The sequence below is a fragment of the Podarcis gaigeae genome (assembly GCF_964106915.1).
Source record: "Podarcis gaigeae genome assembly, chromosome: 8".
Lineage (NCBI taxonomy): Eukaryota > Metazoa > Chordata > Lepidosauria > Squamata > Lacertidae > Podarcis > Podarcis gaigeae.
In genome coordinates this window covers 40,536,545-40,564,537 of record NC_139684.1, presented here as the reverse complement: position 1 = coordinate 40,564,537, position 27,993 = coordinate 40,536,545, and the positions used below count along the sequence as shown (strand labels likewise).

The following is a 27,993-nucleotide window of genomic DNA, read 5'->3' as shown; positions in this document are numbered from 1 at the left end:
GCTCTACCTGGGTAGTGATCTTTCTTTTAAGTATTAAAAAATAATAATCCAGTTCACACGGTTCTCAATAAAGGGCTGATTCAAATAGGATCACAGGAAGCTGCTGTCAAGAAAGAGAATGGTGGGGCAGATTGGGACCTAAGTCAATCAAATGCAAAAGGGTATTTAAGATGGCTACCTGAGCAACTGTCTCTGGATAGCATTGGGGAGAAAGACTTAAGAAGCTGAGCTGCTCTGCAGCTGAGTTCCCTTCCCACCATCAGGGATGCAGACGAGTGTTTCTATGAAACGGACTATCCTCACGGCTTACTTGTAAGTCGATCAGAACAACTACAGTTTAGTGAATAGGTTATGGTTGGTCCAGTTTCAGAGCCACAGTGCTCTGATTTATTTTGTATACTGCCTTGACCTTTTGCCTGCTTTTTTATTTTTAGTAGAGTTTCATAATTTGACCAATGTGACCACTGAAGTAAGTGTGTGTGAAACTTCAAGCTTAGGATCAGAGTTGTAAGAGATGAGCACACTCTTCTGAGGTCTGGGAGAAACTTGGGGACTGTGGGTTGCCTTTACATTCTGAGTAGCTTATAAGGAGACTGTCTGGAAAACATAAGGTGTGTGGGTCTCAGCGTTCCTGGATTTCAGGAAGTTTAGAGGGTCTGCCAGAGAAACGAGAAGGAGGTTTAACAAACTGAAGAATATTGTCATCTTTCTATGCTCCTCCCGATGGAAAAATGCAGATGGGGACAGATATACCCCTGCTTTAAGTCATTTACATACTGTCTTCTCTTGTATATTATTTACTACAAAGCTCGACGACTAAGCTCTTTAGCGACGAAACGTCTATTACTGTAAAGCACTGAACCACAGGTATATCACAAGTGGACTCTTTATTACTGGGTTTGCAATGGTTCAAGATAACATCTATTTTGGAACAAGAAGAAACGAGCACTGAACCACTGATATATTACAAGTGAATTCTTTATTTACTGTGCTTGCAATTATTTAAGATAAAACCTATTTGGGAAAGAAACTACTTTTGCTATTTTTATGGATGTTTGTTGTTTGTTTACGGATAGTTGCCTTGGTGATATTATCTTGTGTCAATTGCAGTAGTCATTGCATCACCACCCTGTTCATTGTTTTATTGCTAGAGAAATGAGTAAGCAGATTTGATCTTGGGTGCACTGGCTCATCCCAGGTCTCCTCCTATCTGGGCTGCAAAAGTAAGTGGGAGGGTAGTGTAAAACCTACTGGCATCACTGCAGGGTTGTTGTCTTGCAACTGGGCAGGTAAAGGGCTTCTCCACTGCTGCTAACTCACGTCTTGTTTACACAAACAGAAGGCAGCTGCTTTCCAGGTTTTCAGGCAGGGGCCTTTCCCAGTGCTACCTGAATCTGGAATCTTGTACACACAAAGCAGGTCTGAGTTTTTCCTTCCTATATACTCAAACAAAGACATGCAGAACTTGCATATGTCTGTGCTTAATTGCAGATCTGCTTTCAATGTCTAGAATGCCTGATTTGGGGTTTAGTGAATTTTAATTCACATCCATTGGTCTGCACACACCACAAACAGCAGCTGGTGCACCAGTGCCCAGGGATGTGTGATGGTGGCTCCTTCCTCATATGAAGTGGCAGCAGATCCGAGTGCACTAGCACTGATTTGGGGGCCTCTGCCAAGGTAACAGAGTTCAGGTATACCTTCCCCAGGGCTACAGCATGCACTTGTGATGCAGGAAGGGTAGATATTGCTGGTGGGATTGGATTTTTCCATGCTAGCATGGTTTATAAAGACAGCAAGCGGTGTAAGGTTACTCACCACTGGAATGTGCAGCTTGCTCAAAGGTTTGCCATCCAGCAGGTATGAGCCTGTGTAGGTGACATACTCAGCGTAACACTGGGGTGCCTGGGGAGTGATGTAGCAGAGAATTTTCCGCTTCTCCTCAATTTTCTTCCTGATCTGTAGGTATTCAAAATAGGGATTGGACCTGTCGCTGTGGTAAGGTTCAATGTCTTCCAACTTGATGGCATCAACAATTGCAGCCAGTGTCTGCTGGATCATTTCCCGTGTTTGCTGGGTGGAGGTGTTGATTTGCTGCTGCAGCTGCTGATTGGAGCGCTGGAACCTGCGCTTCCGCGGATGTTGTGCCTGGGCATCTTCCTCCTCTGAGACACGCCCTTTTGCTCGTGTTGAAGGGGCAGAAGCAGGGGGGAACTCTTTTTCAGAAGTAGTAGTAGTAGTTGTAGTAGTAGTAGTAGTAGCAGTAGCAGTAGCAGTAGTAGCAGCAGCAGCATTCTGTTTGTTTTGATTGGCAAGCATCTGGGCTCGGTTTCTGGTGATCCGTTGTGGGATCTCTTCGATTTTGGGGGGCTTTGGGGTTTCAGGGACTGGTTTGGGTGGTGGCTCTGTAGATTCTAACTGGGTACTCCCTTGCAGCACCTCTGTCTGAGAGGAAGGGATCTGGCTGTTGCTTCCGGGTACCACTACGTCTTGAACATCAGTGCTCTCAGTTCTGATTGCTTGGCTCAAACTAACTTGAGAACCACTGTCTGATGCAAGAGTAGCTGAGGAGAGTTCTTCACAATTGGTTTCCTCCTCCTTGGTCTCTGACTGAGCAAGATCTCCTGGTGTCACCTCCTGAGTATTCTGGGGAGCCTCCGCTTCTTCTATATTTTTCTGTTCTGGGGCACTTGATGCTTCTGACACAACTTCTAGTGAAATCTCATTGGCCTTTTGCTCATCAGCTTGTAGATCTGGCTCCTCAGGAAGGATGCTCTTTTGGTTAAGAGTTAGATCATCCTGCTTGTTTGTAGCCCCCAAAGACACCCCAACATCCACAAAGTCTGCACTGGTGGTTTCCTGATCTGCCGCATGAGTGTTTTCAGCTGACTCTGCCAATTCTTCCTCTGGAACATCTTTTGATTGAAGTGGCAATCCTGGTAAAGAGAAAGGACCCAGGTCTAAGTCATCCTCTGAATTTGGAAATGGATCAGGCCATGCAGCTTGTTCCTCAGGATTTACAGGGGCAATGGTGCTCTCTTCCAAGTTTTCCAGGGCATTAACAGCCTCCACTTTCGATTCTGCTGGCATGCTAGCTGGCTGCAAAGGTGTGTCAGATGCTTCCTCTGGAACAGGCTTACTACCACTAATAAAGAAAGTGTCTAATCTAGCAGGGGAATCTGCATATGAAGCCTGCTGTTCTGCAGTCACCATTTCTGTTGGAACTGCTTCTTCAGCATCTTCCTTTGCTGTATCAAGCCTTGATTCAGTCACCGAGAGAGAGTATGAAACAGGGGAACTGGGATGTAGGGAATCTGCAGAAATGAAGGGCACAGGTGTGGGATGCGTGATGTCTGGAGAACAAAAAGGCTTTGGGGAATCAGGACCCTGTTGGGGAGATTTAATGAGCAGCTCTGATCCCACTGTCCAGCTGACAGCATGATCAGAAGGATTGCCAATCAAACTCTGAGGCACAGGAGGATCCAGATTTCTTGTTGAAGTGGTCTCCCACTCAGTACTATTCTGTTCCGGAATGCTAGAGCCAAACTCATTGTCTTCAATTGGTGGTAAAAAGCTGGACTCTGGGGGCATAATGGAAGCAGTTGCTTGTTGCTCTTCTGTGGCATCCAAAGGCAGGCCAAGATCTGGAGGGAGAGCACTTTCAACAGAAGGGGCAAGCAGTTCATCTCTATGAGAAGGGGAAGATTTGGCTTGCAATCCAGAAAATACACTTTCAGGGGACTGAACAACATTGCCCACAGTTCCTGGTGCACAATGCAATGCCTCGGCTTTAGGGGATGGGACTCCATAGTCTGGTGAATAATATTCTGGGGACAAACATGGGAACTTTTCTATGGGAATGGAGGGGAGAGATACTTTCTCCTCCATCAAGTGCTGAACTGGAGAATCATAATTAGAAGTGGCTGGGACACTTTGCTGCCTGAAAAATTTGTCCCCAACATTGAACTCTTCCTCTGCTGCTCTTCTGATATCTACAGACATTGAACGGTGAAGATTTGTGGAGGGGATAGTCCTTGTTGGGGTCTGACTTGGGTTCTCTGGGAATCCACTTGAAGAGTTGGAATATCTGTCAAAGAAAGATGGAGAACAAGCGTTCATGGACATGGTGGATATGGGCAATGAATGCTGAGAGTCAGCACAGTCAAACATCAGATCTGTGTAATCTTCATTGCTGCAAGATGGAGTCCTTGGTGTCTGCATCACCTCTTCATAGCTTGGGCAAGAAACAACAGATGCTGGTGTTGGAACCCCTGTTGGCCGGTTCTGATCTGGCCTTGGAGACGCAGGTAGGATTTCCTTCATTTGGGGGCCGGCTATCCAATCCTTGGAATCCACCCCAACAACAGGTTGGTTCTTGTTATCTGGGGATACTACTGGAGCCAGTGGACCTAGATCTTTGAGTTTCTTGTCCTTTAACTGAGTGTCAGGCGCTAGTGGTTTCTTTGTAGTCAAATCCAGACTCCTTTTGCGCATATCCTCATTGGCCTTGACTTTGTCTTTTAATTTGGGGTCTCCAGATCTATGCCTCATCTTCTCCATTTGTTTCATTCTCTCTTTGTGTCTCTTGTGGCGCTCTTCAATCTCAAGATCTTTTTGGCTCAACATCCTCTCAAAGCTAGTCATCATTAGGTCACCATCTCCCAAAAGCTTTTCCCTGGGTCTGATGTCCTTCTTGGTGCCTTCTTTGGGTAAGGTTATTTTATCATTCCCGTTGCTCATTTTAAGACACTCTGATTTGTCCTTTTCTTGATTTTCCTTGAGTCGTTCCTTTACTTTGAGGTCATTAAATTTGGGTGTTTCCTCTTTTGATTTGTCTCTAACAGTGATCACTTGGGAGCTATCCTTGTCTTTGGCAGACTTCTGCTCCTCCTTGTGGTGCCTAAAGAAACCATCAGTGTGTTTGTCTCTGTGCTTCTCTCTCTCCTCTTTCCACTTTTCTTTATGTCTGTCCCTCTTCTTCTTCTCTTTGGTTGTGCTGACTGTGCTGGAGCTGTACGCTTTGTCTTTCTCTGCCTTCTTTGGAAGTTCTCTTTCAGCATCATTCTTTTCCTTTTTTTCAGGAAACAAATACTCCATGTTTTTGTCCAGTTCTTCTTCAGCCTCTGTTTTTGTTCCATAAGAAATACTCATGCCTTCTCCATCCATGGCAAAGTCCTTCTCATACTGAGTAGAATCTTTCCTGTTGCTGGAGTCTTTAAACTCATCTGTTTTATCTTTCTTTTCAGCTTTCTCTTTCTTTGCTTTTTCCTTTTCATGGCTTTTTTTTGACGAGGATGAAGAATGCCTGTGCCTCTCTTTCTCCTTGAGTTTATCTGGAAGGCAAGGCAAAGGCAGAGACTCCTTAAATTTCTCTTCGGTGGCATCTGCAAGTGAAAGGTTGGAAGACTCAAAGATATTGGTGAGTACGGGGTCTTGCCCTCTGTCTGTGAAGCTATCAGAAGAAATCTCACTGATTTTATCATTGGAGTCATCTCTGTATTCATTGAGGGCTTCTTCCTCCAGTTTCTCCAGCAAGCTCTTTTCTGCTTCTCCGCTTTTCGAAGACCGTTTCTCCTTAGTATACTCTTTATCTAGCTTTTCCTTGTGCCTGTTTTTAACCTTCTCTTCCCCAGCATGTTTCTTTTCCACCTTTTCAGGGAATTTCTGCTTTACCTTCCTTTCTTGGGCTGAGTCCACTGAGCTTCTCTCCTTCCTGTCTTTATACTTCTCTACTGAGTCTTTGTCCTTCTTCTCTTTGTGTTTTTCAAAGGAGCTTTTCTCTTTTTTCTCCTTTCCACCCTCTGGTAACCCTTTGTCCTTCTTCTTCTCTTTTGACTCTTTGTCTTTCTGTTTCTCAGTGGAATGCTGCCGATCAGAGGAGTATTTCCTGTGCTTGTCAGGGACATAAAGATCTCTCTCAGCTACCATGCTATCGTCTTTGTCTTGTATGCTATCCATACGATGCATTTCGCTCCCAAGGCCCTCTCCAAGTTTGAACCCACTTAGGCTGTAATCATCCTTCTCATCTTCGCTTTCATCTGTGAAGATATCTAAGATGTTATACCATGTCCTCTCCCGGCCTTTTTTCTCATCTCTCCTCTCGTGGAAATCCTCTCTATCTCCAGAAAAGTTCTTCTCTTTCTTCTCTTTTACTTGGTCTAGTGAACCCTTTCTCTCTTTATCTTTATTGTGAGGATCTTTATATTTCTCCTTTGTATCTTTCTTCTCTTTAAAACCTTTATCTAATTCTTTGTCCTTCTGGTTTTTTTCCGACAAAGCTTTCTCATTTCTCTCTTTGTCCTCTACTTTGAATTTCTCCTTGTACTTTTCTGTTTTTAATTTCTCTTTCTTGTCCTTCTCTGGCACATCTTTCTTCTCTTTTCCTGAATGATGCCTATCCCAGTTCTCCACATTTTTCCCACTAAATTCGGGTTCAGATTTTTCTTTGAAGAATGTTTCACAGCCATAGTCTTTAAATTCATCTCTGTAGGAATCTTCTTGTTTTATTTTAACTTCTTTTCTATCTTTAGAGCTATCGGGCAAATCTCTTCTCTCTCTGTTAATTTCACTAGCCTCCTTTTCCTTTCTCTCTTTAAAGCTTTCAGCAGAATCCTTTCTTTTCTTTTCAGGCAGATAACTAGAAACACTTTTATGCTTTTCAACTTGGTCCTTTTTCTTCTCAGAGTTCCGCTCAACATATTCCCTCTCTTTCTTTTTTAGAAAAGTGTCTTTTTCATTACGTTTCTCGCTGTACTCCCTCTTATCTTTTGCTTTACTATCCCGCTTCTTGTCTTTTATCTCCTCCTTCACCGTTTCTATGATGAGTTTTGTCACAGTGTCATTTTGAATTTCCCTGTAGTCTGCCACTGGTGAATCCCAGCTATCCTCTCCTTTGAAATCAAAAGAAGAATCCGATGACAAATCTGAAAACCACCGATCTTGCTGATCATCAGAGAGGCTGAACTTTGTGTCCTCGCTTTCTAAAAACTGGTTTTTATTACTAAACTCTTCAAAGTTGGGCTCCTCCCTGTAACCTTTGTCTTTTTTACATCTCTCTTTCTCCTCTTTCAGGGCTTTCTCCTTCTCTGGTTTTGCTGGCTTTTCCTCCTTCAGTTCATTTTTCTTATCAGTCTTGAACTGCTTGTCCTTAGATTTTTTCTTTCGCTCTTCCTTATGTATTCGAGGTTTTTCCTCTTTAGGAGATTTCTCCTTTATGGGCTTCTCTTTTTCCAATCTGCTGCTCTTTTCTTCTCTGAAAGATTTACTGAGATCTTTACTTGCATCCTTGGCTTTTTTCAAGGATTTCTCCTCTTTGGAGGTTTTTCCAGCATCGTCTTTAAACAGCCACTCCTTCTCCTCAGATTTAGTTTTCTGAAATTTGTCTTCCTTCTTGAAGTGCTCCCTCTCATGCTTAAGCACTTTGAGCTTGTTCTCAACAGGGCATTCAGTCTCCACAATCAAAGCCTTATCGGTCTTCTGCTTAGAGTCCTCATAGTCAAAAGAAAAGGCTTTGATTATTTTAATGTCTTGGGTGGCAGGACACTGGCCTCTCTCTTTGTTTTTGTGTTTGTGTTTTGTTTTATGCTTTTTTACAACTTTCCCCTCCTTGTCTCGCTTTGGAATAGCTCCATCAACACTGGCATGGAATGAATTTTTCTTCTCCACAATCACAGCAGCTCCATGTTGGGCGCGCTTCTTGGGCTCCTGCTTCTTCCTCACAGGCTTCAATGATTCCAGGCTTGAGTCCTCAGACGTGTAATCAGACTCACTGGTCAGCCTCGTCCTTGTTGAATCTGATAAAGAACTGACATCTGACCATGCTGGAGAAGAGACTGTTTTCCAGTTGTCTGTCCTCCAGTGCTTGGAGTGCTGTTCTGCAAGCGTAGCATTATGCTTCTGAGACCCCAAACTCCCATGGGAAGAGGCAGAAGAAGCAGAAAGGGAATTAAACAAGGATGACTCCTTTAACACCAATCTGGAGTCCTTTACACAGGTAGCACTTTGTACAGAGTCTCTGTCATCCTCCTCACTCTCCAGGTTTTCACTCTCTGATTCAGAGGAACAAAACTTGTCATTTTTTTTGCCAAACCGAACCTCTTTGCCCTTTGCTTCCTTCTTGCGCTTCTTCTTCACTTTGCTTTTCTCTTTCTGCTGTTTGGCATTAGAAGGTTCTCGAGCTTTGCTGCTGGGGAGGATAGAATGGGTTGTCAGCCGCAGCTTTTCCCCAGTCCCCACAGGCAGGCTGGTCTCCTCTTCATCAGATGTGTCTGAAAGGATACGATGGGATGCTTTCTTTGGTGTGATTGTGCTGTTTTTAGTGTAAGTTTTTACTTCCATCTTGGGGATGGAAATAAAACTATTTGCTTTAGTCTCTTTCCTGTAATCCTTTTTCAGAAGATGTTTATCATCAACTGGTGGGACCCTGTCCTGCTCATCATCCTCATCAAACTCATATTCATCCTTCACAGGTGTGACAGCTTTGGGAGGCTCCTGGTTCTTGGCCTTGTGTTTCAGGCCCTTCTCAAACTCAGAGTCTGTGTTGTTGCCATCAATGGAACTGGATGGTGCAAACGAAGGAGCATCTTCCTCTTCTGAGCTCTCTGAAAAAACAAGAGCACAAATAAAGAGTAAGGTACGACACCTACTTTCACCTGGAGCTGGAGCATCATTCTCCACAGAAACCTGCTCACAATACCTGAACAGACAATCTATCTTCCATGTGCAAAGCATAGCTGTGGCTGCTTTACCTACTCGGTGGTCTGCTGGGTCCTCTGGAATAAAAGGCCAAAGCTGCGCAGGGGAGTCAATGACAGGAATCCATTTGGAGCATCTGGGCAGAAAGGGTGCAAATCCAATAAGAGCGATTGCTGGGTGTAATATCCATTTGTTTCAAAGGGGACTGCTTCCATAAGTTGCAGCACAGCCAGACATCTGCAGTGCCAATTTATTATCAGGCAAATGGTGCATCCATTCCCCTCATCTCAGGTGCTGCCTTTTTTTAAAAAACACAGGAGCATTGGTCATGCTCAGCCCCATCCCTACCACATCCAAGTGTTTCACCCTCATACAGGCCTCAAAGCTACTACACAGTATTTATATAGTGCTTTAAGGGGATTTGGTGTGCACTCCACCACTAACTGTTACAATGCCCCTATAAGGAAGGCCAGCTGTTTTCCTTCTGCTACAGATGAAGGGATGACACTAGGATAAACAGTGATTTGTGTAAGGGCATTTGATAAGTCCAAGGTGAAGGTGAGATCTGAATGAAGTATTTACACCTCACACTCTTGGTTAATCAGCACTTCTTTGCACAGACTCCTCGTCACTCTGCAAAAACTTCCTCTTACTGCATTTTCTCAAAGGCTCACCTCTTCATCCCTACACAATACAGTACAACTCTCTTTTACAAGCTTTTACTTGCAAAACAATGCTGGACACAAGTCCTTTCTGCATCTCTCTTTGCCAAGCAAATTTCTTAAAAATCCCATCCCTGCTAAGCTTCAAAACCACCTGCACAATGCACCATTATGTTACAGCATAGAACATGTGGCTTGGGGAGGAGGCAGTGAATAGGCATCATAGAGCATCTTATAGCTGAGGCTTGTTATAGGCAGAAGAGAGGGTACCAGCTGAGTGAGGATGCTAAATGTGGGTATCTTACTCCATTCATGATACACACTTAGTCTTCCTGACCCCACTTATTATATGCATTAACTGTGCTACTTCTGGATATGTCACCCTGCAAAGTTGTCTGGCAAAGTATCAAATGGCCTGCTTCTGTCTTTTCATGTGCTGTTTGGGAGGCCTTGACTCTACTACAGGCAATGGTGAGAGGCAAATTGATTGCTTAACCTCACAAATAAATTCTAGTGAAAGCAAAATAGCAAAATACTAAAATCTGATCTTCCTCAGGATCACGAGAAAGTGATGGTAAGTAATGCCATCACATTCAGCCTCTGCTCCACCAACCTTAGGATGTAGAACATCAAAGCATTCAGTTCCACATTAACCTGGAGCATTTCCTGGAGTCTTTGTTAGGGAGCTGCCTAGTCTTTGATTTCCAATGATGGGCTGTTGCAAGCATGCAACAATAAAGAACAATATGCAAATTTCAAGGGAGCAGAGGTCATTATTAAAGCCCCTGAAGGCACTAAGCAAAAGGTTTCAGGGTGTGCTCCTGGCACAATACATCCCTCTGAAGGTCTGCTTATTTCCCTACATTACGCATGGAGGTACAGGTTATTTGCACCACACCCTTCTGCCACTTCCCACCTCTTACCTGTGGAGCTCTCTTCACTGGAAGGATATGTGGCTTTCCCCAGGAGCAGATTGACCATTGTGGGGGAATTTGCTACTTTTAATGGTGTCTCTCCCCTCCTGTTAAGCTGGTGAGGATTTCCTCCATAATGTAACAACAGTTTCACCACCTAGACATAAAAAAGTCTCATTAAGTTGCATCTATAATGGACAAAGGATCAGAAATGAAGATTAGCCAAAAGGTTGACAAACCAGCTCACTATCAGCTAGTGATAAAGTAGCTTAAAGTCTAGCACATTGATCAGAGAAATATGAGCTAAAGCTAAGTGGTAGGGAACAGGCTCTACAAGTATAAGATCCTTAGCTGAATTCCTTGCCTCCCTTATTGAAAAGGAGATCATGTAGAAGGCCCCTGTCACTCTTGGTAGGTGATAAGCAGCTAGATATAGACATTGGCCTGTCTCAGTATAAGGGAATACCCTGACATACATTATCACCTTACCCAGTTTGTCTCTCTTGTTTCTCTGGGACCGAACAGGGTAGCTACACTTCAAACACCTAGAAATAGGGACACTGGACACATCAGGAAGGTGGTAAAGACATTACTGGAGGTAAAGGGAAGAAGGCAAAGGCTGCAACTTATCCTCAACCACAAGTTTTCAGCAGTAGGAGGGAAGAATAAAAAGTACACAGTAAAGAGCTGAAGAGCCTGATGGTGGCCACAGGGAGAGATCATTTGGGCCTGTGTAACAGCTGACTATTCATATCTGGCAAGAACTGACCTTGTAGTGCCCATTGCTGGCTGCATCATGCAGCGGAGTGTCATCATCCAAGCCCTTGGTGTTGACCTCGGCGCCTGCAGCAAGCAACTGTTTTGCAACGTCATAGTAACCCCTGTTGCATGCCTCATGCAAAGCTGTCCAACCTGCAAATGCACATACAAAACATACACGTGACATGGATGGCCTATTTCAGATCAGTAACTATGTCACACAGCAGAGCCTCCATTGATTATGCTGGCTGGCAGCACAGAGGCTTGCCTGTAGAACCACCCGCCAGCCCTGCGTTAGTGTAAAGACATCAGAAGCTTGACTCTTGCCTGGTATTTAGCCCATCCAGGCTCTTTTGTCTGGCAACATAATATATACATCCAGCTCCCCACTAGAAATAAGGAAAGAACAGAGGTTTAATAAAGGGGCATGAGGGAGGGACCATCTTTTGATGTAGAAAGATGGCCAATGTTATTTTTCACAGAATTCCTGTTCTCACCTGAACCTTAGTGTCTGGAATATTAACAAATAGCTGCAATGCCACAAACAGGTCTGCTTGGCTTTCTGGTGGCTTTGCAGCATCAGGTGGTAGGTAGAGAATGCTGCCACAGAAACAAGAATACCAAAATGTAATGAATAAAAAAACTGAAGCCTCCTGGAATGTAATGAATAAATGATGCTAACAGGTTGATTTCCAAATAAAATAATCCTTAAAAGTTTCCCCAAAAGAGTTATTTCTACAACTTCACTATTATAAAGCCTCTGCCTGAGTTACTGAATGAGTGTTATCTAGATGCATAAATGACTTATAATTAGTATGTGTCTCGATCAGAAACCAGTACTAACTATTACAAGGCTCTGGACAAGGCACTTGCTGCTCATTATAGAAGTGCAGTGAACCTTAACCTTTGAATGGTGGTGCTAGGTCATTTCAAATAAGCATCTATTGTAGCTTCTGAATTGCATACTAAGATAGCAAAGCAGCAAGTCCTAGATCTCCCAATGAACACAATTTGGCACCTGTTAAATTTTGCACAACAGGAGTTTTTGGCAAAATAATGGGACATAAGAGATTAATTTGGACTACCTAAAGAATGAGGGGGGGAAACCTGATCGACAATCATTAGCATGTGAAGGTATCACAGTGTCTGAAGCTAGGACAACAGAGGCTACAACACTGCAGTTGGAAAGAGGAAAGAATAAAAAGAAAAAGACAGAACAGCAGCAACTATCAGAAGGGAGAATACAGCATGGAAGGTGAAAACTTTATAGGTAACTGAGCTCTGCCACAGCTAGAAGGCAATGGATCTGTTAGGCCTCCTCACAGCACTGCTCGCATTTTGGGGGTTTTTTTGTGTGTGTGTGGGGGGGTGTTTTTGAAACAGTGACAACATCACAAGGTTCTTGACAGCAAAAAACCAGAACAAAATACAACACATCCCCAAGCTGGATCACTGTTCAGCAACTTACTCTGACTGTTCCACTACAGGTTGCTCACCTACTCCTCTGATGAATCTAGTCCTATCCTAGTTCAAGCTGGGCAACTTAATTATGTGGGCTCTAGTATGATGTTTTCTTCAGCGTCTCAGCCAAGAAACAACTGTATTGTTTTTCTACCCCCACACCACCCCAACATACTCCAGCAGTCAATTCAGAATGAGTAGAGTGGTTACCTGCAAAATCTTTTACATTGACGTCTGCACCCTCAATAATGAGTTCCTTGATGCGTCGGGCATCTCCTCGGATAGCTGCCCGGTGCAGCCGAGTCTCTCCACGTTCATTTCTCTTGTTTACTTTATCTTTGGTTTTGGAGGCAGAATTAGGAGTTCCCTTCTGACAAACTGTGGATTGAGAGGGATGCTTTGGTGTTGTATCTACTGCTGGCAGGAGAGGTGGGGAAAAGCACACATGAAGGAGGAGTTCAGTTCAAAGCCAAAACCCCAAAGCCTTTAGAGGGAGCTGTTGCCATATAGTTACAATCTTGCCTTGAAGCAGAGGAAATGGCTGGGGGATTGGGGGATGGGAGAGTTAATCTTTCCAAGCAGAGGAATGCCTCTGCAGGCACAATGGAGACATTAATGGAAGACTGTGATTAAGCAAATACTGTAGAAAGCAGCTGTGGTTCCTCTCAGGAATGAAGGGGCCTGAGATCTAAGGGAAGAAGTGAAGTCGATTCACTAGCTGCAAACGGGGGAGTTCTCCAAGCCTTGTATGCTGAACACCTAAGTGGATGTTTCTGAGATCCCCACTAAGACAGCAACTGCAGACTTTGAGGGAGAACCATAAGGGCCTAATTCTACCTTAAACACAAATTATACTGTCCACACCTGGACTGTTTGCAGACTCTTCTGCTGTCATCTGCATAAGAAGGGCAACCTGCTGGCGCTCAGAGAGCGGATAACCTGCACGGATTCCTGGAAGTCCCATTCCGAACAGCAGGCTGGGCTTCCGAGTTGCGGGCTCCTTTTTAATCCTCTTCCTTTCAGGACCCTGCTTTTCTGTGAAAACAGAGATAGGGAGAAAAATTGCAACTGAAATTCATTCGTTCTGAAGATATATGCTATATTTGCTAACAGCAGCTTCCCTTTCAAACCTTTGCTCCTGACAGTGTCAAGATACTGAAGATGCCTTTGTCTAACTTCCTGCAAAGTAAGTCCTAGGATTCATTGTTTTTATTTTAGAAAATTTATATCCCTGTTAAAAACAGTACGCAAGGTGGCTTACAAATTTGCAAACAAAACATACCAATGAAAAGAGACAATTGTGACAAGTAGTAAATATTAAAAACAGCAGGGTCAGGGTTAGCATTACAAATTTCTAAACAAGCAATTAAAAGCCTGTCTAAATAAAAGCATCTTAGCAAGATGCCAGGAGACAGGCAGTAACAAGGTCGACTGGGCCTCCCATAGAAAAGAGTAACACAATTTAGGTATAGCCAGGGAGAAGGCTCTCTCACACATTTCACTTGTCTTGCTTCAGCCATAGTTGGGATGAAGAGAAGAAGGGAGCAGCAGGATGGTACACAAAGAACCTCTAATGAAGGAGACTCCACAACCTCCTGAGGGCGAGTGTTCCAATGACAAATAGCTGTTACTGTCAGAAAGTTATTTCTGATGTTTAGTTGGAATCTCCTTTCTCCCCCCCGCCCCCCAGAACAGGAGGAAACAAGCTTGCTTCATTTTCCATGTGATAGTCCTTCAAATATTTAAAGATGGCTATCATATCTCCTCTCAGTCTCCTCTTTTCCAGGCTAAATATACCCAGCTCCTTCAACCATTCCTCATAAAGCTTTGTTTCCAGACCCTTGATCATCTTAGTTGCCCTCCTCTGCACACATTCCAGCTTGTCAATATCCTTCTTAAATTGTGGTGCCCAGAACTGGACATGGTATTCCAGGTGTGGTCTGATCAAGGCAGAACAGAGTGGTACTGTTAACTCCCTCAGTCTTGTGGTGGTATTCCTACTTCCAAAAGTAGACCCTGCTCTGCCTGGCTTTTCAAAGCCACCCCCCCCCAATCATTCCTTTTAAAGGGGAGTGTTAATCTCATGGTACTGTATCGGATGGAGCTAACATTCTGGTAGAGTCTGAAGAGTTTGCCAGATCAGCCACTTGAGATAAAAAAATCAGAATACAGTATAACTAAATCTGCCTTTCCACATACAGACTTACAGCACTATAACAAGACAAATCAACACACACACACACACACACACACACACACACACGTGTGCACTGCAATAGCAATAGGTAAGTGCTGCCACTCACAAATTCTGGGGGAAAGGGTTTACTTCACTGAACATCTACCAACAGTTTCCATCTGGAGCACTCGATTTTGAGAGGTCACTGTGGGCTACATAGTTGTTCACAAGGCCCATATTTATATTTCAGGCGGCTTGTGATGGCTTAATGGGAAGCTTTATTTTTAGTACAACAAACAGACCTATGGCATAAGCAGCAGCAGCAGCAGCCTTCAAGTCTGAATGAGTGGCCGAGCATGAACACCATTCTCCCTGAGCCCCAAGGCAGGACCTGACAAAGTGATTTGCTATTCCATTCCCTCCCTTAAGTCTCCTCCTTCCCCCATTCTCCTCAGCTTCGAGTGTGCAAATTTCAATGAATGTGATTTCTTTTCTTCTTCAGGAACATTCTAATTTCCTCCTTGCCAGAAGAGTTATCTTCTCCATAGCTCCCACTCCACCTTCCCCAAAATTAATGCGGTCATTTTAAGCTTTTAAAATTAATGTGGCCATTTCAATACTCTCTTATTCAAGTGCTAACTTGTTACAGGAGGCATGACACAAGTATTTCTATGCAATTAAAGTTTCAGGATCAATAAATATGTAATCAAAAGTATATGTAGAAAATAAAGTTCTTATTGTACACTGTCCAAATAAGAAGGTATAAGTCAACAAAATCATACTTGCTTACACTCTATGAGAAAAGTGGAACAACCACTGTCACGCACATCACATGGCTTACTGGTAAACACTTCTGTTTTCCATGGAGGTTTCACTCCTATTACTTTTTCTGTGCTTGGTAGAATAAAAACCTAGTCCTGACAAGCCTAAATATGCTTTAGTAATGCCGGAATATGTTAGAGAAGCATCAATGAATAGGGAGTAGACAGTAGAGCATGTCCCAGTTCAGTTTTAACACATACGATGATTGAAGACTGAATAGAAAAAGATGGTATAACCACATCAAATGCTGCATTGAACTTATACTGGACACATCTGTGCCAACTACCGTATTTTTCGCTCTATAAGATGCACCAGACCACAAGACGCACCTAGTTTTTGGAGGAGGAAAACAAGAAAAAATATTCTGAATCTCAGAAGCCAGAACAGCAAGAGGGATCGCTGCACAGTGAAAGCAGCAATCCCTCTTGCTGTTCTGGTTTCTGGGATAGCTGCGCAGCCTGCATTCGCTCCATGAGACGCACACACATTTCCCCTTACTTTTTAGGAGGGAAAAAGTGAGTCTTATAGAGCAAAAAATATGGTAGTTTTGTGTGGCTTACAATGTGAATAACATAAGCATTATCTAAAGCAACTTCTTTACCAGAAGTTTTAGTCCAGCCCAAGCAGTGGCTCACTGTAAACAAATATATTTAGGCATCCAGAGAAAAAACAGACAAGCATCTCATGGCTCCTGAAAGACCCAAATTAAATGCACAAACACATACTCAACTTTAAGTGAGCACTCCTTCCTTTAAAATCAAGAAACTAAATACTGGAACACAAAATACAACACACTTGCACAGGAGCTAGATAAATAGAAATGCAATTATTTAATTGATTATGCCGATATCAGAAAACATTGCTGTCTTCAAAACTGAGCCCTAAGATTGAGGGGAAATATAATTTTCAACTAAGCAAGTTTCCTTGCTTCTTAAAGCAAGTCACACCTGATGACTCCGTTATCAATTGGCAGAAGATAACTAGGATTTTCATAGAATGAAAATAAATCTAGGGACACTGCCGTAGATGGGCTGAAAGTATCTTGTTCCAGAGGACAGGAAATCCCCTAGACTGTTATCTCTCACAGCCTCTGTCCAGAATTAGCAAGAGCTTTAAACAACTGGAATCCTTGAGTATAATAGCCAATCTCCTAAAATCTCCACAGAACAGATAGCATAAGACTTCCTCTTTCCTTTTCTAAATTGCTTCCAACCAGTGACTAGGCAGATCACAAACAATACTTTTAACCTTTACAAGGTAACCAGGCCTCAAACTGGTCAGTGCCTGATAGGAGACAACTTAGATATCCCATGCACAGCAACACTGAGAAGGATATATATGCAACCAAATCCAATCAAAACCTTGATGTGCTTATTTGACCAGTTATAATATGGCTACACAAATCACTGAGGATCCTTTTCATTATTTCAAGAGGACTTCACAGCTAATAGAAAAACATTTTTATCACATTTTAATTGTTTGCTTCTTAGTGTCTCCTTTCCCCTCTGCATCCTATAGCATTCTCTCTCTCTTCCCCATCTGTTAACTGGCACCCCTGCTTTTCAATACTCCACAGTTCTCATTGCACCCCATCTCTATTAGTCCATTTTATTATCTGCATTCCTTAGCAGCTCTTTTCTCTTTTACTAGTAAAGACCTCTGGACCCCAATCTGTCACCTCCTATTTTTCTCTTTCCACACCCTCCCCAAACACCTGTCTTTCCACCCTCCCCACCCTAGAGTTCCCTCCCCCCTCAATGTTGCAGTTTGAATGCTAGGACCATGTGATTCCTCCACAACAAACACCATCTAGATTTGTTCCAAGAAGGGAACTACAACTATGTGTTCCCCAGGCAAAAACAAATTAAAAGACACACACACCACACACCAGTTTGAACTGTAGCATATGTTGCTTAACAAATGTACAAAGAAAAGAAATTATGTTCCATAGCTTGGTTAAACAGAGAATTTATATTGCTTCAACAATAAACCTTTGACCAATGCTCTTTCATCCTGATGCAGTAGAGCCAACAATGAAATCAGTGGCATAAAAGGACACAAAATGAAAAAAGTAAAATAAAATAAAATTTATTAGAAAAAGAAACATACAGCCTCTTTTTTTCTTCCCCTCTTCATTGGTTCAGTCCTTTCCACAACATATCCTAACTGACAAATATTTATCCACAGTGTACAATGTAACTACAGATAGAGCAAAAAGATCTCGTGCTGGGAAAGAGCATGCTGCTCTGATTCTGGAATAGCATGGGCTATTCTGACTTTGTGCTCCCCCCTCGATGTCTTATAAAAATGCTGCTTGTGACAAAACCTGTCTTGGTGGAATGCTGCCTCATTTCAGTGGCTAAAGTGAACTAGGGCACCAAATAAACCAGGGCACTGCATAGTTGTGCTTGTGTCTGGATGCCTTATCAGCAAAGTCACAGTTGAGCCAGCAACATACCAAACACAACACTGCTTAAATAGCTCAAGTTTTTGGTTGACATCTTCTTTCTGAAAACAAAAGCCTCAGTGGGATAAACCATGTGAGTGGACAGATGGTCTTCAATAGCCTGACTAAAATGAAGTCAAGAGATAAATGTGAATTCCTGAACCCAGAGTATTGGCAATGCAATGCCTTGGAAGCAAAATGCTTGCTCTCAAGACAGCCAACCTCAGGCTTTACTCGGTTCTATTGCACCATCTCAAATTAACACTTTCCTGCATTGTTTAACATCTAGTTCTCCCCTCAAAAAATGTCACTTAAGAAGCTGAGATTCCAGATGCTACCTGTCACATCTCTTTACACTCCCTGGGTTCCTATTTTGCCAAAGAAAGGATAGCTGGAGTTTGTTTGAACACCATTCCCCACCAGGCACTCTGTTCCTAACTAGGCTGTGGCCATATCCAGAGATGTATGCTGACTGAGGAAATGAAGTCTAGGCTACCAGGACCCGTTTAACCTGACCACAGCCTTTTCATAAGCATGAATCATAGCATCAGTTCTGTTATTAAAAAAACAAAGAAAAAAGAACCTTCATCACACAAGGGTGACACTGCAAAAAATATAAACCTAATTCAGACTCAGTGGAGATGGACTCGTGAACTTAGCATGGGGGGTGGGGGTGGGACAGACTCTGTTCCTGATACAAAAATGGTTCAAGATCCCAGGGGCTGAAAATGTGAATTACTTTCTAGAGAGGAAAAGTTTTTCATTCATGCCCCAAAGAGGAATGGTTGTTACAACAATTCAGACACCAAAAAGTCAACACTTGAATATATTAGAGATCAAATAACTTAAAAGAGATGTGGAAATCTTGTGCTCCACTTACCAGCCCATCATAGCTGGCTGAGGACAGGAACGGAAACCTGCTGGATTCCTTCTTACAGGGCCTGAGAAGGGCTTTATTACTTTTGTGTTGGGAAATAGCCTGTACTTTGCAATTACTTGCCTCAAATTTCCAGTACCTCATCCACCACCAGGGGTGGTTCCATTAAAAATTAGGAACAAAAGTAAAAAGCCCTCCCTTCAGCACTTTCATTTTTGCCAACTTCATAAATGCTTTGGGGTGATGATGGGGAAGGCTGCTGATATTCGCTGCCATTTTGTAGGTATCTACACTGCTTCTTGTACTGAATGTAAGAAAGGCCCTGCTGGATCAGACCCTCTAGTCCAGCATCCTGTTTATAACTGTGGTCAACCAGATATATGTCTACAAGATTCAAGTAGTCAGGGCACAAGGCAACAGCTCTTCCACTGCTGTCCTTCAGCAAGTGGAATTAAATGGTAGACTGTCTCTGAAAATGGAGGTTCCACATAGCAATCCTAACAAATAGCCATTGATAAAAAATCCCCATCATCCTCAATAAAAAATTGTCTAGACTTCCTTTAAAGCCACCTGTGACGCTGGCTGCCACCATATCTAGTTGCAATGGATTCCATAAACAACAAGGGGCTGTACGAAGTAGTACTTTTTCTGGGTCTACTTTCTATGTCTCCAGTTAATGTTATTTGTGTGCTAGCTTATGTATTTTATCTTGCTTTTTGTAAGCTGCTTTAAGAGATTGCTGAAGCAGGGTATATACACCTTTTCTATATAAAAGAAATAAGATTGTTACGTGCTCTCTCTGGGGCCCTTTTCCAACTGGAAGGGGAGAGGGGAATATCTTGTGTCAAAGCAGCCATCATTTTTGTAGCCTCCTTGATCTAACCCCGCTAAACACACTTGGATGTTTCCCTGGGCTGCCACTTGATCAAAACAAAGCAAGAACAATGGGTGCACACTGTTCTCTCCAACACCTCCTGCATCCTCTGTCCCTGTTTCTCTGCCATTACCCAATTCTGTCACGTCCTTAAGCCTCGAAAGCTCTAAAATCTGTTAGTCAGCAAAGTTTTGCCTCCCCACCATGCAGCCCTTTCCTGACCCATTTTTATATTGTACACATATTGTACAAATGTTGCTTCTTGCACCAATCCCTAGAGTGCATTAGTAACAACCCCTTTATTGGTCATTTTCTTCTGTTCTTTGTGGTCATTTAGCTAGTACTAAACATGGGGAAAGCTCACATGGCAACAGTCAGCTGCTCCTTTTATTACTTTTTACTTTATTTTTGCATATACAGGACTGCAACACCAAAAGGGGAAGGCAGGTACATTCCCTGGGATGTTTCCTTTGATGTCTGCAGGCAGTTTAATGACCAGCCTGTAGACATAAATTTCAACAGAAGCTAACAAGACCACCCTGGCATAAGCAGTTTATGGAGGCCAAAATAACATCCAGCTTCTTTAAGCCACAGTTTACTGGGGATTCCAATACCTGCTTCCAGAGCAAGGACTAAACCCTGGAAAATGTGGCCTAGAAGAATGTGTGGAGAGTATTTTCTTTACCACCACACAACCACAACCATAACTTTCTATTATTTTTTTTGCAGTATTTATAGGCCATTCTATAAAATAAAAGTTCTCAGGACCGCTCACAAATAGTAACAATGTTTAAAATTCCACAACCATAAACCCAATAAAATTATAAACACAGTCAACCCCAGGCATTACTGCAGAGAGTGAAAATGGCTTAAAACTAAAACAGATTACAGTGGTACCTCGGGTTACATACGCTTCAGGTTACAGACTCCGCTAACCCAGAAATAGTGCTTCAGGTTAAGAACTTTGCTTCAGGATGAGAACAAAAATCGTGCTCTGGCGGCGCGGCAGCAGCAGGAGGCCCCATTAGCTAAAATGGTGCTTCAGGTTAAGAACAGTTTCAGGTTAAGAGCGGAACTCCGGAACGAATTAAGTACTTAACCCGAGGTACCACTGTAAAAGGCGGTGGCGGGGGGAGGTCTTTGCCTGGTGCTGAAAGATAGGTGCTAGATTACTATCTCTGGAGAGGGTGTTCCACAGCCACAATGTCACCACTGGAAAATCCCCCTCATTCTATGGTAGTCTTCAGAGGAAACCCTCTGAATAAGAGTTTAAAGTCCAGGTAGTGAATGTGGAGACAGAAAGTCCTTCAGGTACCCTAGTCCCAAACTATGAAGAGCCTTAAAGGTCAAAACTAGCACACTGAATTGGGCCCAGAAACAAACTGTGTGATAGCAATGATGGCAAAGCACTGGAATCATGTACCTCATATTACCCTGCCCCAGTTAGCAGTCTTGCAGCCATATAGTGAACTAACTGAAGTTTCCCAGCCACTTTCAAACGCACCTCTACATACAATGCATTTCAACTGTCTGAACAGAAGATTACCACTGAGGCAAGGCTATCAGTCCAAGAAGGGTAATAGCTGATAAAAAGTGCTCAAGGCCAGATACCCTGTGGATCCAAAGCTGGATCAATGAGTGCCCCAGACTACAAACCTGATTCTTTAGGGGAAATGTAGCCAACTCTATAAAGGTTGAACACCACTTTCTTAGGCAGATGAATCACTTAGTTCCATCTTTTGACTAGATTGTCCTTCAGTTCATTAGTCCTCATCTAACCCATTACCACTTCCAGCAACTGATTTAGCACTCCCACCAACTCACCTGCATAAGATAAAAAAGAAATGTAGAGCTGGGTGCCAACCACATACAGATGATGCCTCACACTATACTTCCAGATGACAACAGTTTCATGAAGATGTTAAAAAGCATGGGGAATAACATGAAGCCCTAAGGACCCCAAAGCATAAATGCTATGGAATGCAGCAGAAGCCCTCTAAGCACCACCTTCTGGAATAAGCTGTTCAGGTATGACTGGATCGTGCAACAACTCACTCTGACAGTATCTCTAGAAGGATATCATGGTCAATGGTACTTAAAGCTGTTCAGAGGTCTAGGAGAATTATGCTCCTCCTTCTCTGTCTCCTGTCAAAAGTAGTACCATAGAGCAAACAAGAGTTTCCATTACAAAACCGTATCTGAAACCCTACTGAAATGGAGTGAGAAAATTGGTTTCATACATTTTGTCCTTGGAACTGGCTACAACCTACCCTCTTAAGCACCTCACCCAATAATGGAATGTTAGCCAACAACTATTCTCAGCTTTTGAGTCCAAGGTAGGTTTCTTTGGGAGTACTTTACTACAGCCTCTTTTAAAGGTAGCTGGAATTTCTTTCTCTTTGTCTCTATAACAGTTATTTCCTGGTTTCAGCCAATCCTCCCTCCTTGCTAGATGCTCCTTGCTAGATGCAATAAGCCAAGATGGGCAGTGACTGAGAAGACAGGTGGTTGGCTGAATTCAGCCAAGATTCTTGTTCCTTAATAAATTAAAATCACCCAACAAAATTGAACCAGATGGTTTCCCGAGCAGATCCCTTGGCTGATCTGCATTAACTGTGGCATCCAGATCATGGTGGATAATTTCTTTGAAATTATTTCCAAATAGACCCCTTCATATCCTCTAATGCGACAGATTGCAGGGGACTCTGAACCATGTAGAAAATATTTAGGAAGGAACATGCCTCCAGGGCTATGGGTGAGCACCCACACTTACTGGAGGAAATAAGCATGTTCTAGAATAATGTATATTCCAAAGAATTCCTACTGAATCTAAACCCAAACTGGAATATGACTTCACTGGAGAGAAGATTTAGTTTGGGACAATTACAAAACAAGTATACTGGGCAATTAACCAAAGACACCTGATTCAATGCAAATCATTACACAGCTCACCGAACCCTCTGTCTATGTGCCACCTATCAGGACAAGAAAGACAAAAGTGGAGCCACTCAGCAGAAGCAGAGCAATGTAGGTTTTTTCAACATCTTTCAAGATTTTCAGGGGAGAATGATCATTCATGCAGACTGTCTGTATATTGAAATGAAAGTGAGCTACAGTCTTCCAGCTCATATATTTTCTGCATGTGTGTCTGTGCTGCGGTCAAGTTGCCAGTGCCTGGATCAGGGAAAAATACCAGTAATAGGAGCCACGAGAGTGAAAAAAGCAGCAAGCATTTTCTTCACCTATGTAACTTTTTCAAGGAAGGTAAGATTCTCCTTGGTGATACTTGTGTAACAGAAGAAATCCAACAAATCCCAGACAGACCCTTCTACCCAAGGTCTACAAAATACTAACAAACTGAAGTAGAAGGTTAATAGATGCTGAAGGGCTGTTTTCTGCATATTCCTACAAAGTGAGTATATAATTAGAACACCAATGCTTTCATTAATACTACTGAGATGCTACCGGGCTGACAGAGCGAGCCCACAGTCATCCTCCCCTCCGCACAAAAACTCTGCCTCTGAAGTTTGACTGCGACTGTTAAATTTTTAATCTTACCAACTCTGCAACTGTAGAAAACTCCTCCTCTGTGGAACACTTAACATTAGAAGCCTGAAATCGATAGGGATAAAAATAAACTCAAGAGACTTCCGCACTCTCACTTTAACATGCTGGAATTAGACAGATGGACCTGCCTGAGTGAATGCAGACTTTGGGAGATGCTCAATTTACATCCTTCATAGGAAGGAATATTGTGGTTACAGTAAACGCAATGCAGAATCTGGTTCCTAGCCTTGTCATGTGCTTGCTTCAACTTTTTTACCATCTTCTTTGTCTCTTTTGGCATTTCACCTTCTTTACCTATGAAATGGAGAGAGACAGCTCAAAAGGGCCTACATCATTAGTGGAGGAGAAATGCTCCACTCCAATGATGCTATGAGGGAGAGAATTAACTCAAATTTACCTCACTGTGTCTGGAGAATTGGTGGCAGTTTGAGGTACCGTAAAGGTTACACCTTGGGAATTCTGAGCTAAGGAGCAGCTTACACCACTTGTGATGGGAAGGGTTAGGGTCTCTGTCAGGGGGAAAACAGTGATAGCATCAGATGTGTATCTGAGTGGGAAAGGCCTTTTAGAATTGAACTATAAGGTGTACTGCAGTACAGCAAAACTGAGCGAAATGATATGTGGTTCTGCCTTTTTACAAATTCAGCTTTGCCTCCTGATTGGCTGGGACAGGCTATTTTTGCTCTGCCTTTTCTCTGCCTAGTTCCATATCTGTGAGGCTATTCTCTCCTGTCAGGCTTATCATCTGCCTTTGTTCATTCACCTAGCCCAGGGGTCAGCAATTTTTTTAGCAGGGGGCCGGTCCACTGTCCCTCAGACCTTGTGGGGGGCCGGACTATTTTTTTTGGGGGGGGGTGAACCAATTCCCGTGCCCCACAAATAACCCAGAGTTGCTTTTAAAATAAAAGCACACATTCTACTCATGTAAAAACTGTAAAAACACACTGATTCCCAGACTGTCCGCAGGCTAGATTTAGAAGCCGATTGGGCCGGATCTGGCCCCTGGGCCTTAGTTTGCCTACCCATGACCTAGCCCCTGACTCCAAGTGCTCTAAATACAACTACATATTTTCTAGTTAGAATAAACTATCCAGAGAAAGGAAACTGGTTCACTTGCATAGTTTGCTTCATGTGGCAAATTGTGTTTCCAATTTGAAGTGGACTTTCAGGCTCAGGAGATCTGTATTTTAGTGAGCTGCAAATCATGGAAACTGCTCAGTGAAACTATACTAGGAATGCTTGGGACCCTGGAGAAGGAAAAAGTATATGAAATATACTGCCTTTTTGACCTCAAAATGCTGGTGCTCAGTTAAAGAGATAGGGCACATGTTGATCACTCTGCTTGATTTCTGGTCTTAACATGACACACAAGAAAGATGCAGAGGACAGTTTGATCAGGCAGACCCATTACTCAAACAAGGACCTACTAAATTCTATCTATTCTAGACTTACTAAACTGTTTTAGCCCTTGCTGGACCAGGACCGCAGGAATTAGAAAAGTCAGCACACACACCCCACAACAATAACCTCAGGGAAGGGCCACAGTTCACTGGTAGAGCATCTGCTTTGCACACAGAAGGTCAATTCCTGGCATCTCCAAGTAAGGCTGGGAGAGACTCCAGTCAGAAACCCTGAAGGGCCACTGTCTGTGTAGACAATACTGAGCTACATGGACCAATTCTCTGACTCAATATAAGACAGTTTCCTGTATACCTATGAATTAAGTATTCCACTGTGCCCATGGTTTCCATTCCCCACCTGTTTGTCAGGTGGTCATAATTCATTTGTAAGATACTACGTGTATGCTTTAACACATTTGTATTACATTTATATTTTTTCAAACAGTATACATGTTCTATAACTGAAGATTTGAGAAATCTGAACGATCTTATTTAAATTTTGAAAAGATTTTTTTTAATCTGGATTTATATCTGTCCTGTGTGGAAGAACCACAGGAAAACATTGGACTTTGTCCTCAGATTCAAGGGGTTAAGTCTGCTGTAAGTCACTCAGAAAAGTTTTGGCAAAGTCAACTAAGTGTAACAGTAAGACCCATAGCTGGCCTGCAAGCAAGTATGTATGTAAACAGGAAGGACAAAAGAGGGGGTGGGAAAAGCTGACTAGAAACTGCAGAGGATGTGCTGTCATCCTCTTGTGTTTGGTTTAGAAACTGAGACAGAAAAATCAACTGAAAAGACTCTACTCTCCTAGAAGGTAGGCAGATGACAGGAAATAGTTAGTGGTTGGGAAAATATACTGAAGGATTTTACAGGAGATCTGTGATAAAAATGTGTACATCCTCTCTACGTTGTGACCCCTCCCCCCACAACTTCTATTTAAAAAGGAGTTTGAACAGGCCTTCCTGAATTTCACTAGATTTACAAATGGAAACACAGTACTATAGATTTAACTTGTTATCTGGCTGGTTTATTATTCTCTACCTTTTGCAGAACTGGAAGCTGAAGATGTTTTTGAAAAGTCATAGTTATTTCATAATTCCTTACAGCAACATTTGTGACTTGGAATCTATTTTAAAAACAAACAGCAGGACTAATTTACCAAAGGTTCCCTACACTGAATAAATGAACCATGTATATACCAGTATATATGTCTGTCTGTCTATTGCTAGGGCAATGTCATCCACGTCTCTTCTATACTGGGCAATCATAATCAGAAACATGCACGTGCCTCAAGTCCATTTTATAGGCACAAGAGAAGCAAAAGCAAGCACAGACCAAAAGACAGCACAGATGGAGGAACAAGGCCAATGACATGGCACTCAATTCTAGTTGTTATTGGCTTTTTACGTATCAAGGAAACTGCTTCATTCGCAAAGTAATCTCCCTGCCAGAAAACAGATGCAAAAGCATAGTTTCCCCAGTCTAAGCCAAGTCAGGGATATTTCTTATAATTCCCCACGACTGAAATTTAATCTGACATTCTCTATTTCTGGTTAAGGTACCTCTGCATACTTTGTTCCTGAGCTATCCATGTGGCTCATCAGTAAAAGGAACAGCATGGACTCGTGTTAAAGGAACTAAACAGCCTGGGCTGATTCCACAACTTTTCTGTTCTGCAATGTGGATAGGTAAACCTAACTTGTGCATGCTCCCTCACTGTCTATAAAATTGTAATTTACTCTTATTGATCCTTCAGGTGTGGACAGGAACAGTAGAATAGGCCTGGCCTAACCTGAAGTTACAAGCATGCACAAACTGCTGGGGCCATGCATGGATTGGACAGCCTGCCACTCTCAGGAATGCAGACTTTAAGAGCTGAATATCCTGGCACCAACATGTGCTTTGGAGAAGCCAGAAATAAAATTAGGCATCAGTCTCAAATTTCTAGGAACCAGGCACTTGGGATTTTTCAAGCTCTGCTTATTATTTCCTGCTCAGTGGCTTTTCTTTCTTTCCTTGATGCAACTCTCCAAACTTCATCCTAAGTCAATATTGGCATGAAAAATGTACACAAGCCAAGAATTCAAGATTCAACTCTGCTGCTCCTCTACAGTGGAGAAATAGGAATTTGTTTTTAACTTTTTTTTATTACATGTAAATCAAAGAGGAGAGAATAAATATAATTTTGAGGACAGTAAAACCTTTGCTCACTTACATTCAAATGGTTCTTGGGATTTCTATTAGATTTCAGGTTATGCACTAAACAGACTTTCTTTAATTTGGAATTGGTAGTCATAAGTCTAGTTTAGATCTAACCAGAAATTCCCCCCACACCAATCCATTTACAACTTCATTTTTAGCACAAGTGAACTAAATCACAGGTGAAGCTCAGGGTTGAGGAGATGGGGTATGGAAGGAGGAATGCTTAAATGCAATAGCAGGGGGGTGGGTTTGATACTGATCTCTTAAGACTACAGGGTAGAGAAGATCCAAAGGCAGCATTCCACTCATTACAAAAGATGGGACTTGGGGGGGGGGGGAGATGAAGCATCATTGCAGAGACAAGGCAAGAAATGCACAGGCAGGTAATACCCCAAACAATATCTTACAGATACTGTGGAGAAGGGACCACCTCCTGGTCCTGTTAAAAGACTTTCATTTTTGAAGAGTGCCTTCCCAAGTACATAGCCAAACAAAGGATCAATAAAAATAAATCAGAATTGCACCGACAGTGAGAAAGGATAGATTATGCCCCTGGGAGGAAGCACAAGACAGGCTTTACGTTTCTTATTCACAGTCTCATATGCAGAGTGTGACTCATTCTTACAGTAGGCATGGCAGTACATAAAAATGCTTGTGCTTTAGCAAATGTCAGTTCAGATGGAAGGAAGTGGGTTTTACCTGAGCACATCCAAGGCTCAGAGGAGGGAACTGCAGAATTGCAATGTGTGGGTTGGAGCTCCAGCTTCTATGGGCAGCCATGCATAGTGCAAGAAATCAGGGAGGGATCACATGTAGGGAGAACACAAACAGAGATTGCTGAAGCTTGTTAATGTAAAATGCACAAACATATGACCACAATATACAAAAGGCAGGAGGAGGAAAATGGGCTGGGGACCAGAGGAACATGCAATGACACTGAAAGAGCAGTACATAATTAGCACAAAGTAACTGACAGGGGAGGAAGGACAAGCCTAGAGCATGCTTGACCAATCAAATGGAATAAGTTGCCAAACATGTCAGCAGTTGATATGGGAGAGCTAGCAGTTTGAAAATGGGGGCCAGGCTGGTGAGCCAAGTAGGTTTGCTTGAGAAGGAGAAATGAGGGGGTGAAAGAAGAG

General features: G+C 42.7%; 1 protein-coding gene and 1 long non-coding RNA gene across 5 annotated transcripts in view; both read right to left on the bottom strand.

Annotated features, from left to right (window-relative positions):
* The window catches only part of ANKRD11 (ankyrin repeat domain containing 11), a 185,666-nt gene that overhangs the window by 7,153 nt on the left and 150,520 nt on the right, over positions 1-27,993 (bottom strand). For 2 of the 4 annotated variants that reach the window (XM_083754498.1, XM_083754499.1), the window contains 5 exons: positions 13,355-13,525; positions 12,701-12,907; positions 11,040-11,182; positions 10,280-10,427; positions 1,819-8,600 (listed from right to left, as the gene is read on the bottom strand). In XM_083754498.1, the coding sequence (XP_083610624.1) occupies positions 1,819-8,600; positions 10,280-10,427; positions 11,040-11,182; positions 12,701-12,907; positions 13,355-13,525 (7,451 nt within the window). The remainder of the gene's footprint in view (positions 1-1,818; positions 8,601-10,279; positions 10,428-11,039; positions 11,183-12,700; positions 12,908-13,354; positions 13,526-27,993) is intronic. The other 2 variants (XM_083754500.1, XM_083754501.1) reach the window with 2 other exon arrangements.
* Positions 40-1,173, bottom strand: LOC310851938. Its single transcript, XR_014567917.1, has 2 exons — positions 1,015-1,173; positions 40-921 (listed from the first exon to the last, which is right to left on the bottom strand). It is a non-coding gene; the product is annotated as an uncharacterized lncRNA (long non-coding RNA).